At 51.9% G+C, this 12,358-nt stretch overlaps 1 protein-coding gene across 2 annotated transcripts in view; it reads right to left on the reverse strand.

The window, feature by feature from the left end:
• DTX2 (deltex E3 ubiquitin ligase 2) overlaps positions 1-11,811 on the reverse strand; it is a 33,275-nt gene extending 21,464 nt beyond the window's left edge. For both annotated transcript variants that reach the window (XM_058817761.1, XM_058817760.1), the window contains exons 1-3: positions 11,729-11,811; positions 6,457-6,846; positions 1,259-1,841 (exon numbers count right to left, since the gene is read on the reverse strand). In XM_058817761.1, the coding sequence (XP_058673744.1) occupies positions 1,259-1,841; positions 6,457-6,769 (896 nt within the window). In that variant the 5' untranslated portion in view covers positions 6,770-6,846; positions 11,729-11,811. The remainder of the gene's footprint in view (positions 1-1,258; positions 1,842-6,456; positions 6,847-11,728) is intronic.
• Positions 11,812-12,358: the final 547 nt, after the last annotated feature.

Consider the following 12,358-nt stretch of genomic DNA (forward strand, 5'->3'; position numbering starts at 1 on the left):
GCAGGGCTGGAGCTCCACCCTCCAGCAAGCAGGAAATGCATTTAATCACCTCAGTGGCACAGCAGCCTGGGCATGCCTGTTCTGGGGGCTACCCCCGCTAGAAATAACTGCCAGAGCCACACAGGGAGCCAGGCAGCTTTCCAGGATGAACTGCACCTCCTTCTCAGCCCTGTAAGAGAGGTGCTGCCATTTATTAGCTGTGTTTTCTAAAGAAATTTACACCCAATTTCTTTAGAAAACACAGCTGCCATTTTTAGCTACGTCTTCTAAAGAAATTTGGTGTAAACAACTGCACTGCATTTCAAAAACTCCCAGGGAGTTTTTGAGCCCTTCTGCCAGTTGCAGCTCAGCCACCTCTGCAAGTTTTGTGGAGATCAGCAGTTTTGTAAAAGCAAGTAATCTGTCAGGGCTGCTTAGGAGTGAACACAACACAACCTTTAGCAGACTCCAGAGGATGCACCATGGCCCAGTGCTCCCTTCCCTTGGGTCTCTGAGCACAGGAATTGCACATCACAGCTAAGAGAGCACAGCCAGAAACCTGTGGCAGGATAATTAATGCAGGATAATTAACCAAAATGGTCAGACTGTAGGGAGATGCAGGGCACTGACTGCAAGGGAAGAGGAACTAACCACCACACTATGTGTGAGGAGGGGAAGACACAGAACCTAATGGATAAAATAACCCAGGAATGCTCTGGGTTTAGGAGTTAAATGAAACACATTGTTAGAGTTTGCTACTCAGGTTTCCCCTAATTCACAGAAATTAAAGGATTTTCTGCTGGGACATGGGTTCCATGAGCCTGAGCCTGTAACTCCAGCCAGGAACAATTACACCCAGCCAGTGGCATTTCCTGCCAACCCCAGCACTGGGCTGATGGGGAAAAGCCATCCTGAGCTGGCAGCTGGGGATGAAAAAGTCCCTTTGACACATGGCACCCTGGTGGAAGACAGAGATTGCCCCCCTGTGTGCACTTGTTGTTCTGGCAGGGATAAAGGAGAGCTGCAAAACTAATCCCAAAGGAGTGAAGATCACAGCCCAAGGGACAGACAGATAGCCAGCAGCCACTGTACTGGACATACAGGCACAAACCTCTCTTTCCTAGGGACGAGACCCTTGTGGGAGGTCCTGTGGGATAGAGAGGCTCCTGGATGCGGACCTGAGCACAGCAGATCTCTTGGACACAGATATGGTATTTAAAGGTGAATTAGGATCTCTTGGACACACACATGGTATTTAAAGGTGAATTAGGATCTGTACCTGACTCCATTAGATGCTGCCAATGCTGCACTGAGGCTCCCAGTCTGAGCCAAAACCAAGGTGCTCTGTGCATTGAGTCTTGGTGTTGACCTCGCTCCAGTCAAAGCAGGTTTGTTATAGGGCACGAAGCCGACGTTGGAAGAACTTACAGACGCTGTCCTCCCGGGAACCTGATGAGCAGTGGCAGAGTTGGGAGAGTTTGTGGAGTGTCGGTAGCGCGTGGTGATGGGGCCAGTCCCGCTGTTTGGCCAGCACTGCTGGCAAGAACATCCTACCCCAGTGTGAAGGGGTGTGGTGGAGGTGGTCACCGGGTATGGGGCGTCCAAGCGCCTCTGAACGCTGCGGCGGAAGCGCGTGCTCTTGTTGGTCTGCACCTGAGCCACAAAGTCAACTTCATAGTTGTAGCCCAAGGGCCCCAGATCCACTCGCTGGTGGTTGGTGGCACGAGCCTGCTCCAGGAACACGCAGACGTTCATCTCGTACGGGGACCAGCCGCCCTCGTCGTTCTGCCACTCCCACACGACGCCCTGGCCAGCAGCAGAGTCCCCCGGGAAGACGTGCCTGCGGACAGCCCGCATGGTCCCTGTGGGGAGAGCAGGGGACAATGAACACAACTGTAGGGACATCTTTTATGGAAAATCCTTTCCTTGGGATTTCTCCTCCTGGGAAGTTGAGAGGCCTCAGGAACAAAATGTAAACATTGATTATCTGCTGCTGTGGAATGCAACAGGTGGATCTTTGATTCGCCCATGTTAGTTGTTTCTAATTAATGGCCAATCACAGTGAGCTGCCTTGGACAAAGAACCCGAGCCACAAACCTTCCTTCTTTTTCTATTCTTAGCTGGCCTTCTGAAGAAATCCTTTCTTCTATTCTTATAGTATAGTTTTAATGTAATATATATCACAAAATAATAAATCAAGCCTTCTGAAACATGGAGTCAGATCCTCGTCTCTTCCCTCAACCTGAGACCCCTGTGAACACTGTCACACACAACCATTTAGCCAGCAGACAACCAAGAGGGATGTTGTCCTGGGGATTTGTTTCTGCACAGATCCACACTGCCTTTCTCACTGTCCCTTCAAGAAGGACACTAAAAGATCTTCTCTTCCCAAAAGGGCTGGGTTTGCTCATGAAGCTCAGAAAAATGCAACATCCCTGAGATCCCTGTCCTTCTGCCAAATCTGATTGTGGGCTGGCAGCAGGTTCAAAAGCTGCAAGGAGGAAGGGTGGGAAAGGAGGGAAGGAGAGAGGATGCAGACGCAGACACACCCAAGCACAAAGGCACAGTGATCACATATGCCTCCCTGACGTTAAAAGGAAAAAAAAAAGGAAAAAGAAAAAAAAAAAAATCAGGCTGAGGCACAGATCTGGTTAAAAAAAAAACCAACTCCCACAGCCTTGACAACAGAGTAACTATAGAGACAAGACACCATCGGGAAGTACTTTGTAGGAGCACTTAAGGGGCTGAACACCCACTTTGTTACACAAGGGACGGGGAAATTTCAGTCTTGGGAGAGTGGGGGAAGTCCCACAAGGGGCAAGGGCAAGGACTCTGGAGAAGGGCAAACTTCTGACTGCTGAGAGAGAGAGCAAGGCTAGAGAGGGGAAGACAATGAAGTGACTTAAAACTGGAGAGAGCAGCTGTTCAGACAAAGGAGAGAAATGGAAGGAGAAACTCTACTCTTGTAAGGCCGCTCGACAGCGACAGCTGGAGCTCGAACTCCCTGGAAGCCTGGCTTTCCAGGATGACTCCACTCCTGGGTACTTCATCCCTTACTTCAAAAAAGCAGCAGCCTAATGAGAGGGAAGGAAGCCACCAAACAGGACAGAAGCTCTGTAATCTTTGAAAATGGGTTCTTGCAGCAGGGTCAAAACTGCTACTGCAGGAAAAACCCTCAGCAGCATTCTGCACAGAGAAAGAGGAGCAGGAAAGGCTGTGGGGAAGGCAAGTCTGGGGATCCAAGAAGGTGAGGGTGAACAGGGGTGCAGTGAGATGTTATAGCACAGGATGAGTTCAAAGAAGAGCACCAAGAGAAAAAAAAAAAATACAGCCTCTAAAGAGGTCATGAGAGTTATGGCACTATGTTCCAGGACCCCAGGTGAAAACTGGCACGTTTACAAATACCCACACCTAAAGCCTCAGGAGAATTGCCCCAGGATATCACTGGAGACTCTGTGGGGCACAGACAATCCAGGCAGGCTTCACACCCAACAAGCACATCCCAAAGAAGAGGGAGGACAGCCCATGTGGGATTCCACACTGCCAGAATCCAACTGCTGCTGTGTTCAGGCTCTGCCTGCCTGCATGCTGGCATGAGGATCATGCTGCTCTTATTGTAGCCAACAGCTGTGAAAACTGTAACTGTTTCCTTATCTCAGCACTGCTGGAGCTCCAGAGCTGACACAAAGGCCAAGGTTCTCTCCAAGGCAGAATGTGCCCGACCAAGGACTTGTGTTTCTGCTCCAGAGCAGCACCAAGCACCCTGCTTATTGTAGAGCAGGACTCTCCAGTGACACCAGCCAACAAACATCTCAGCAGCACACTTAAAACACTACAGCAACCTCCCCAACAGCTCAACCATGGAGCTCAGGATTCCTGTGGCACCAGACCTTCTTCTGGCAGAAACTATCAGGACCAAGATGACCTTCCCAGCCTGGAATTGATGCCTTACTGGAAAAGCAGACTAAACAGCCAAAAGCAAACTCTAGCAATGACTTCTCCTATCCAGCAAGTTGCAGAAACACAAACAGCCTCAAAAGGTGGATAACTTCAGGAATGAACCCCTGAGCAGGAGGAGGATGGGACTGGACTGGGAATGAGATGGTGAGACATGAGTGCAGGGAACCTGCTCCCAGAGAAAGGGGACTGCTACAGGTAAGACAAGGTATCCAGTGGGACACATCTCAGGACATTAGCAAGGCTTCCCCAGCTCCACTGGCAGCTCAGAAGCTAAAAGAGCACAAAAAGGACTGCAGGACTTGCAAGCAACTTGTGTTTTTAACGCCCTCAAACAGCAGCAGAAAGAAGAAGATTTTTTAGGAGTCAACAACAAGAGCAAGGCAATGTGCTTGGAAAACATCTCCCTTCCCCCAGGCTGGCTGGGAAACTGGCATTCCTCTCCAGGGTGGGCAAACAGCTGTGGGGAGAGGACAACTCCTGCTGCTCCCCTGCACTCACTCCCAGCTAATCTGCCTTGAGCAGCAGCTGAAGCCCACAGCTAATTCTGCCCCAAGATCCCCCCGCACAGCTGTCACTCCCTGCTGCTGGGGACGCTGCTCCCGTTAACACTGGCTTCCTGTTATTCTCCCTGGCTTCCTTTGAAGAGCCTATTTATCTGTCTAATAGCTAATGAGCAGAATACAACAGCCTATTTTTTGCACTGTTTAAAGATTTTTCATGGGGATGTTTCCTGTAGAGATTCTTTTCTCCAGCACGTGACAAAGTTCAGCTGGCGGCTGGCTCAGGAGGGTTCACGTTGAAGGCAGAGCCTTGCAGAGGGAAAAAGCTTTGCTCAGAACTGGGCCATGGCAAGGGGATATGAGAGCTTTTCCAACAGTCACATTGCAGAGCACACAGGTATTTGTGGAGAGAGTTCACAGTACTGATCAGCATCCCTTTGGATCAATGGGAAACACTGAAGGAGAGCTGTGGAGCAGAATCAGCCTTTTTCTTATTAACTCAGATCTAGTGGAAAGATGAGATCATATCAGCCAACAGCATTTCCAGAATTGAACTGGACTGTCCCCCAGAGAAGAACAGCTCCAAACCACCCTAAAATGGACAATATTCACTGGCTGTTTTGAGATCTTTGAGGACCTAAAGAGATCTTTGAGGACCTAAAGAGATACAAACCCTCTAAGGACAGACAGCTGTACCTGTGCAAAAGAATGTCCCATTCACACTGGGACACATTTCACCCACCCTACAGGCTCTCTGCTCACCTTCAGCACAAGGCTTAGGGCTGCTGCCCACAGGCTGGAGCACTGGCTGGAAGGGCCAGAGGCTGGAAGGCTCCTTCACAAGTTTGGCATGGAAAAAACCAGGAGAGAAACAGCTGCTGGTGCCAGCTCTGGTGGTCCACACTGTACCACTCAAAGCCACAGCCTCAGCTGGCCTTCCAGGTGTTTGAACAGGCCAAGCTGAGCACACCTGCCAGGACATCCAGCTTAGAAGCTCCTCATCTCACCCAGGACACCACTAGATAAACTCAGCCTAAGGTCACCAAGTCAGAATAAAAACACGGATGCAGCTGTGATGACCACTGACATTTGCTCCAACCACTTCCCTTTCCTGCTGGAACTGGCTGATCATGCAGTTAATTCAAAATATTGCTCATTTACTGTTTCAACTGGCAAGAAACCAGCACATGCCCCTCTACAAAGCTTGGCATGATGCTCAACTGTGTCCTGGAGTGATGGGAGAGACACTGACAAAGGGGAAACTGATGGATGAAAAACTTTCCAAAGCAGCCATTCATCTGGGGCGTGTAATTCGGGATCTCCCTGGATTTTCCAGGGATGAAGTGCATGCATTCCATCCTTGCCCTTTTTCTAAGCTCCAGCTGCTCAGCACATCTGCAGCAAAAAAGGGCAGGAGTCATCTCTGCAAATTCTGAGCTGCTACTCCCAGTGACCCCAGAGACAGGAGAATGAAAATGAGGTTTCAATTCTGCTCTTGATCCCACCCTGCCCTTTCTCCCTGGGAGGAAGCGAGCCGGGCTCACCCAGCACAAGTGGAGGGAAGATTCTGCTGCAGTGTTTTGGTGTCGTGCGGGGGCTGCAGGCACTCACAAGCAGCTTGAGCAGGGCTGCATGCCAAGGCAAAGCAGCTGGCACTCCAACTCCAGAGGGAGCAAGGGATTCAAGCAGGAGGGTTGGAATCGTAAAAAGGCCTTTTTTACGCAAGTGATCTTGAATGGATTGGGGGGGAGGGAAGTTTCCAGCTCTGAGAGCTCTGGCTCACAGGCTGGGAGCTCCAGGGGTCCCCTGATGATGCTCCTGAAGAGATCATGGCTGTCTGCCTGCCCCCAGCTCCAGAGATTTTTCCACACAGCATTAGGAGAGCAGCAGATGCTGCTCAGATGCTCACAGAGCTGCCCAGCACGGTAACAAACAGCTTTGCAGGGCTCTCATACACAGCACGAGGCCCTGCTTGTCCCCAAGCACACCAGCAGAACGGGTGGGGAATCTCCCTTACCTGTATCCTGCCGGAACTGTGTCAGGCTTGGAATGTCGATGACATAGGGAGCCAAGGCGGGATCGGCGTGTCCCAAAGGAATGCTGCTGACCAGCCCCGACCCCGAGCGCCGGCCCTTCTGCTGCGAGGCCTGGATAACCTGCTCAATGTAGCTGCAGACATTGCCTCGGTACGGCCTCCACCTGCCGAACTCATCCTGCCACTCCCACACCGCCACCGCCGTGGAGCCGCTGCCGTGCCCCGCGGCAGAAGCGGGCGGGCCCGAGGGCGCGGCTGAGGCTGAGCCGCCTCCCGCTCCCTGAGCTGCGGCCATGCTCCTCCCTGAGCTCCGGGCACCACGCGGCTCCGAGGGGCAGCCCAGCTGGCCTTACACCATCTTCTCCTGGGCACCTGCGGCAAGAAACACAGAGAGCACAGGGAGCTGAGAAGGATGTCCCAAATCACCCCACATCATAGAAGCCATCTGAGCTGGCCTTACACCATCTTCTCCTGGGGACCTGCAGCAAGAAACACAGAGAGCACAGGGAGCTGAGAACGATGTCCCAAATCACCCCACCCCACATCACATAAGAGAGGGGAACAAGCTCTGACTTTCACAGAGGATGTCCACTATGGATTAAGGGACTCCAGAGAAGCAGACTGGCCTCAGAACCCTCTGGCTGAGGGTGAGTGAGGTACCACCACTCACTCCCTGCCAGTGCTGGCAATTTGTGCTAATTGAGGGCAAGCACTCTTCAGGGAGACTCTGTTTCCTATGGTTTGTGGCACCAAACACCACCTGAGCCACCAGACATCTGTACCAAACCATACCTGTGTCAGGCAGACTGCAAGCCCTGGCATGAGCTCAGACAGACACTCAGTAGCCAGCAGTGTGCCAAGGCAAGCTGCCATTCTGCCCCTTCCCCATGCTCAGCACTGCTCCTGGCAGCACCACACTGACCACCCCAACGCTGGCCAAACACTCATTCACAGAAATGACTGAGTTACACAAACGGTTCCCAAACCCTTCACACTGATCTGAGCTCCAGGGCTACACCATCAGCTCCATTCAGGCTTCTGATCACTTCGTTTTGGCCCAGGATGAGTCCTGTGACTCCTGTGCAGCATTACACATGCAAACAGAGCCAGAAAACAACTCTTAATGCACAGTTTGCAAATCACGGTACAAACTCTTCTTTAGTTCAGTGTGACCCCAGCAAAAAACAGATGGGAAGGAGTACAAGAGAGCCAGGAGGAACACAGGGCACAATAAACTGCCTGTGCTGAGGGCACTGATTTAGGAGGTCTTCAAGATCAAAGCACACCTATTTGCAGCTTCTCAGTTGAAAAACAAGGACCGTCTTGAAACGAGGGACAATCAGCATTAGAGACTCAAGCCCTTAAGAGATGATTTGGAGAAGAACAGAGAAAGAGTAGGACCCCAAGGACCAGACAAAGACACAAAGGACAGTGAATAAATTCCAACAAGAAGAGATCACCACTCTCAGCCTCCAAGGGATGTAAAAAGAACAGATCCAAAGGCATCACGTGATCACCAGAGGTCTGATATTTAACATTCCTTATCTGTTGTGTCATTCCAAGGAATCCTGTCCAAACTATCTGCACACACATCTGTCCAAATGCTGGACCACCACTTGGAGATCCCCACGTTAGTGCTCGTGTGTAGGTGGATTCGGCTGTGAATGAGTGAAACTCATTTTGTTTTAAAATAAATTCTCCTTCTCCCTTGTGAGGCCTCGCGTCATTGACTGCTCGCTTAACTCCCAGCAGCCAGCAGGGAGCCGTGAGCTTCCTTCCCATCCAATGGAGAAGTTCAGGTCTCCCAAGAGGCAGAGCAGCAGTGGGCGGCTTCCACTGGAGGATGCCATCTGCACAGAGAATGACATCCCTGCCGGATGGGGGAAGAGCCCACGCTCCGTGGAGCGTCCCATCCGTCATGTCCGTGTGGCTTGATAGCTTAAAAAAGACAGAGGAGAGTGAGCACAGAACAGACACACCCACCCACACGTCTGCATTCATAAGAGGAAGGCAACAGTTTCCCCAGGAATTCAGTGTAAATCACTTTATGAGCTGCTCTGAGATTTTATACAACACCCTCAGCTCAACTGGTCTTGGTGACAAACCAAGATCACCAAGATGCTACCCTGGTCTCTGCTATTAATCTTTTCCTATGAATCCATTCCAAGGACAGTTATTTCACTGCTCAAAACAGCAAATTAAGACTTAAGGTATCAAATCCAACACCTGCCTCTGCCACTTTTATTCACCCATGCCACGATACACCTGCCCCAAAAGTCATATAAAATAAAGAGTCAGTAGTTTGGAGTCAGTAGTTACAGAAAAAAAAACCCCAAAACAAAACAAAACCAAACAACCCCCCCCCCCCCCCCAAAACAAACATATAGAAGCACTTTATGGCAGGTTTCACACCAACACTTTTCCAGCTCAAGGACCACCAGCATTGTCCATGCTCAACTCAGAGCAAAAGCCAGGCTGTGGCATTTTCTGTCCCCCCCAGCTGCACGAGGTGCTCTGAACCCCAAATACAGAACCAACACTGTTTTTCCCCCCGAAGTTGTTACCAAACATTAACCAGCAGCCACACGCAGAGCAGGGAGGAGAGGGAGGCTGTGAGGAGGCACCCAGCGGCTCCTTTTCCTTCCTTTCTGAAACAGCAGCAGAAAATGCAAACAAGCAGACACCGAGGCAGAAAAGCCACCTCCTTCCCGTGCCACCTCACACTCAGGGGTGACAGCAGGGTGACACCAGCCTGTCCCTCAGCCCCGGGTGGCAGCGATGCTGTGAATGCTGGAGCACACGTGGAGGTGCTGCACGCGAGTGTCGCGTGCTCCGGCATCCACTTCCCCATCAGAGAGGGAAAATATTTCCTGTGCTGGGACTGCTGCTCCAAAGGAGGAGCAAGGGGAGCATTTCAGCCTCCTGCCAGCTCTTGCTAAAGCTGCTGGAGCCAGCAGCTGCTTGCATGGATTGGGAAGTGAGGAATGTGGGAGAGCATCAGTAAGCCAGAGTTACACAAGTCCTGCAGTAATGGCAAATAACAAAGAAAAGACCTAAAGTTGCAGTTCCTGATTTCTCTTTGAGAGTTCAGCAGCACACAAAGAGTAAAAGTTGAGAAATTCAATACTGGAGCTGCTTGTACAGTGCTCAGCATTACACCACAGCAAAAAGGGTTTGGGAAAGAGTGGGACGTGGTTTGGGATGTGTTACACATCCCAGCTCACATCTTTACTCAAATCCCATGGACTAGAACTCTTCACCTCAAGCTTTAAAAGTACCTTGAAAAGCTGAAATTCACATCAGCCCTAAAAGCTCTTATTCACCAAACAGTTGTGGCTCCAGTCACAAAATCCTCTGAGCCACCCTTCCTCCAGTGAAAACAAAACCTTGGCTAATTCAAGTGCAGACTTAAATATTCCAGCCAGATGCCCTTCACTCTGAAGGTATTTGGCAACACTGGCTCAGAGTCTGAGCATGGATTTGTTTGGTTGGAACTTTACTCTCAGCACAACCTCTGAAACATTTGTCCACATGGCTTTAATTGGGGACTTGGACAGGAAAAAAGCTGAGTGCATTTCAGATGTGTTTTCCAGCAGCTTCACTCCCTGCTCCTCCAACTCCAGCAAATGGTGGTGAGAAAGCTGGAGAATGGAAATTGAAACCTTTGAAAGCTGTGTTTAATTCTCTGCTCTACTTCCAGAAAGCAGAATTCTCTTTCGCTTTAAATGCAGGATCTTAAAATTTATGGGTCTGAGATGATTTCTAAAAATGCCAACTCCTTTTGTTAAGTTTCTGAACTTGAATTGCCAGAGCTGATAAAAGTTATCACGAAATGCAAGCTTGTACCTGGAAAAGAAAAGGAGCCTCGGGAGCTCTTGAGCTGGGCTGAATTAAAAATAAAAACCACCAGATTGGTAAAATAAGAGACTTTCCAGCAGGTTGTTCAGAAAAGAGAGCGCCCAGGAGGGATCGTTAAACATCACGACACCACTTTTAGAGACAGGACTGGGAAGGCACCAAAGATCCCATGGGAAGAGATTACCCAGGGATTAGGGGAGCACATAAAGCACAGGGAGCCCACAGGGCTGCAGTAAAACGTGACCCTGTGCAGGGGGCACGACTGGAGCAGCATTACAGGTGCCCTGTGCCCTCCTCCGACCCCAAACCAGGGCCCCACACCAGCTGAGCTGCACTTGTGGGCACAGCAAAACGCGATGCAACAGGACTGGAAGCTGTTGCCAGGTAATTCACACCCAAACACACCTTCCCTTACACAAGCATCCAGCACCGATCAGCACCAACCAAAGAGAAAGAACAGAGAAAGACGCAGATCCATCCCAGTCCCTGCCCTGTGCTGATCCTCATGGCACAAGGCGCCTGGCTTGACAGCCAAAACAACACAAGAAATAACCCGGCTGCTCCAAATCTGCACTGCTTCCATTCAAAACAAGCTTTTAAGCAAGTTCCCCTCGGAGGGGGAAAATAGAGACGGCAACTGAGGCGGAACAAAGCGTTTGCCTGACAGCTCAGCCGAGGGCTGGTTTCGGGCACGGGTGAATTGAGAAACTGAGGCAGCGAGAGGAGGGCAGGTACAGCCAGACACAGATCCCACCCGGCCACGGGATCTCACCACACTTTGCGTGCAGCCCGACCGCTCCTGGGTCCTTCTGGGCATGCAGGGGGGTTGTTATTTACGGGGAGATCACTGATTTGAGAGGTGAGAGCCTGGCACCATCTGGAGGGCTCCTCCAACTCCCCAATGCCTTCCTTCGGCTCGTGGCAGGAGCCCCTGGAGCTCCGGAAGGGCCAAGCCAGGTCCCGCCTGAGGAGCCCATGGGGGCCACCCGCCCCTCAGGGAGCTCCCCCGGCCCTGGGCAGCACCGCCACCACCGCAGCCGCTGCTGGCTCCCACCGCCCCCGGTACCACAGACACCCCCGGGCTGTCCGGGCGAAACCGACCGCTTCGGAAGCTGCGGCGGGGCGGGGGCCTGGTGCGAGAGGAACAGCGCCCTTTCCCGCGGGCCCACGGGACCCCAGGCAGGCCGGGCCCGGAGCGGCCGCAACCGCCCCGGCGGTCCCTCGCGAACGGCCCGGGCTGCGCGGCACAGGGAACGGGGTGCCGGGGGTGCCCGCCCGCGGGTGCCCGCCCCGCGAAGCACAGCCCAGCCCAACCCGACCCAGCTCCCCGTCCCGGCGCCGCTGTCCCGCCGTGCCGCGGTCCCGTCACCGCTCAGCCGCGCCCCCGGCTCCTCACCCCGAGCAGGGCCCGGCGCCGCCGCTCCCGGCCCGCGGTCACGGAACCACCGCGCGTGCGCACCAGAGACCGCCGGGGCCAGCTGAGGGGGCGGGGCCAAAGGGGCGGGGCCACGCGGGGAGGGAGGGACGTGATTGGTGGAGGCGTGAGGGAGAGGAACGGCGAGCGTGAGGCGGGGCGGGAGCGAGGCTGGTAATGAGTGTGATAATGAATATGGTAATTATATGGTAATGAGTGTGATAAAGACTGTGAGTGTGCGGGACCGAGTGTGGAAATGAGTGTGATAATGACTATGGTAATGAGTGTGGTAATGAATATGGTAATAAATATGGTAGTGAGTGTGTGAGAGCGAGTGTAGTAGAGTGATAATAAGTGTGATAATGAATATGGTAAAAAGTGTGCGTGTGCTGAACCGAGTGTGGTAATGAGTGTGATAATGAATATGGTAATGAGCGTGATAAAGAGTGTGAGTGTGCAGGGCAGAGTGTGGTAATGAATGTAATAATAAGTATGATAATGAATATGGTAATGAGTGTGAGTGTTTGGGACTGAGTGTGGTAATGAGCGTGATAATAAGTGCGATAATGAATATGGTAATGAGTGTGATAAAAAGTGTGAGTGTGCAGGACC

This window comes from Ammospiza caudacuta, chromosome 20 (genome assembly GCF_027887145.1).
Source record: "Ammospiza caudacuta isolate bAmmCau1 chromosome 20, bAmmCau1.pri, whole genome shotgun sequence".
NCBI lineage: Eukaryota > Metazoa > Chordata > Aves > Passeriformes > Passerellidae > Ammospiza > Ammospiza caudacuta.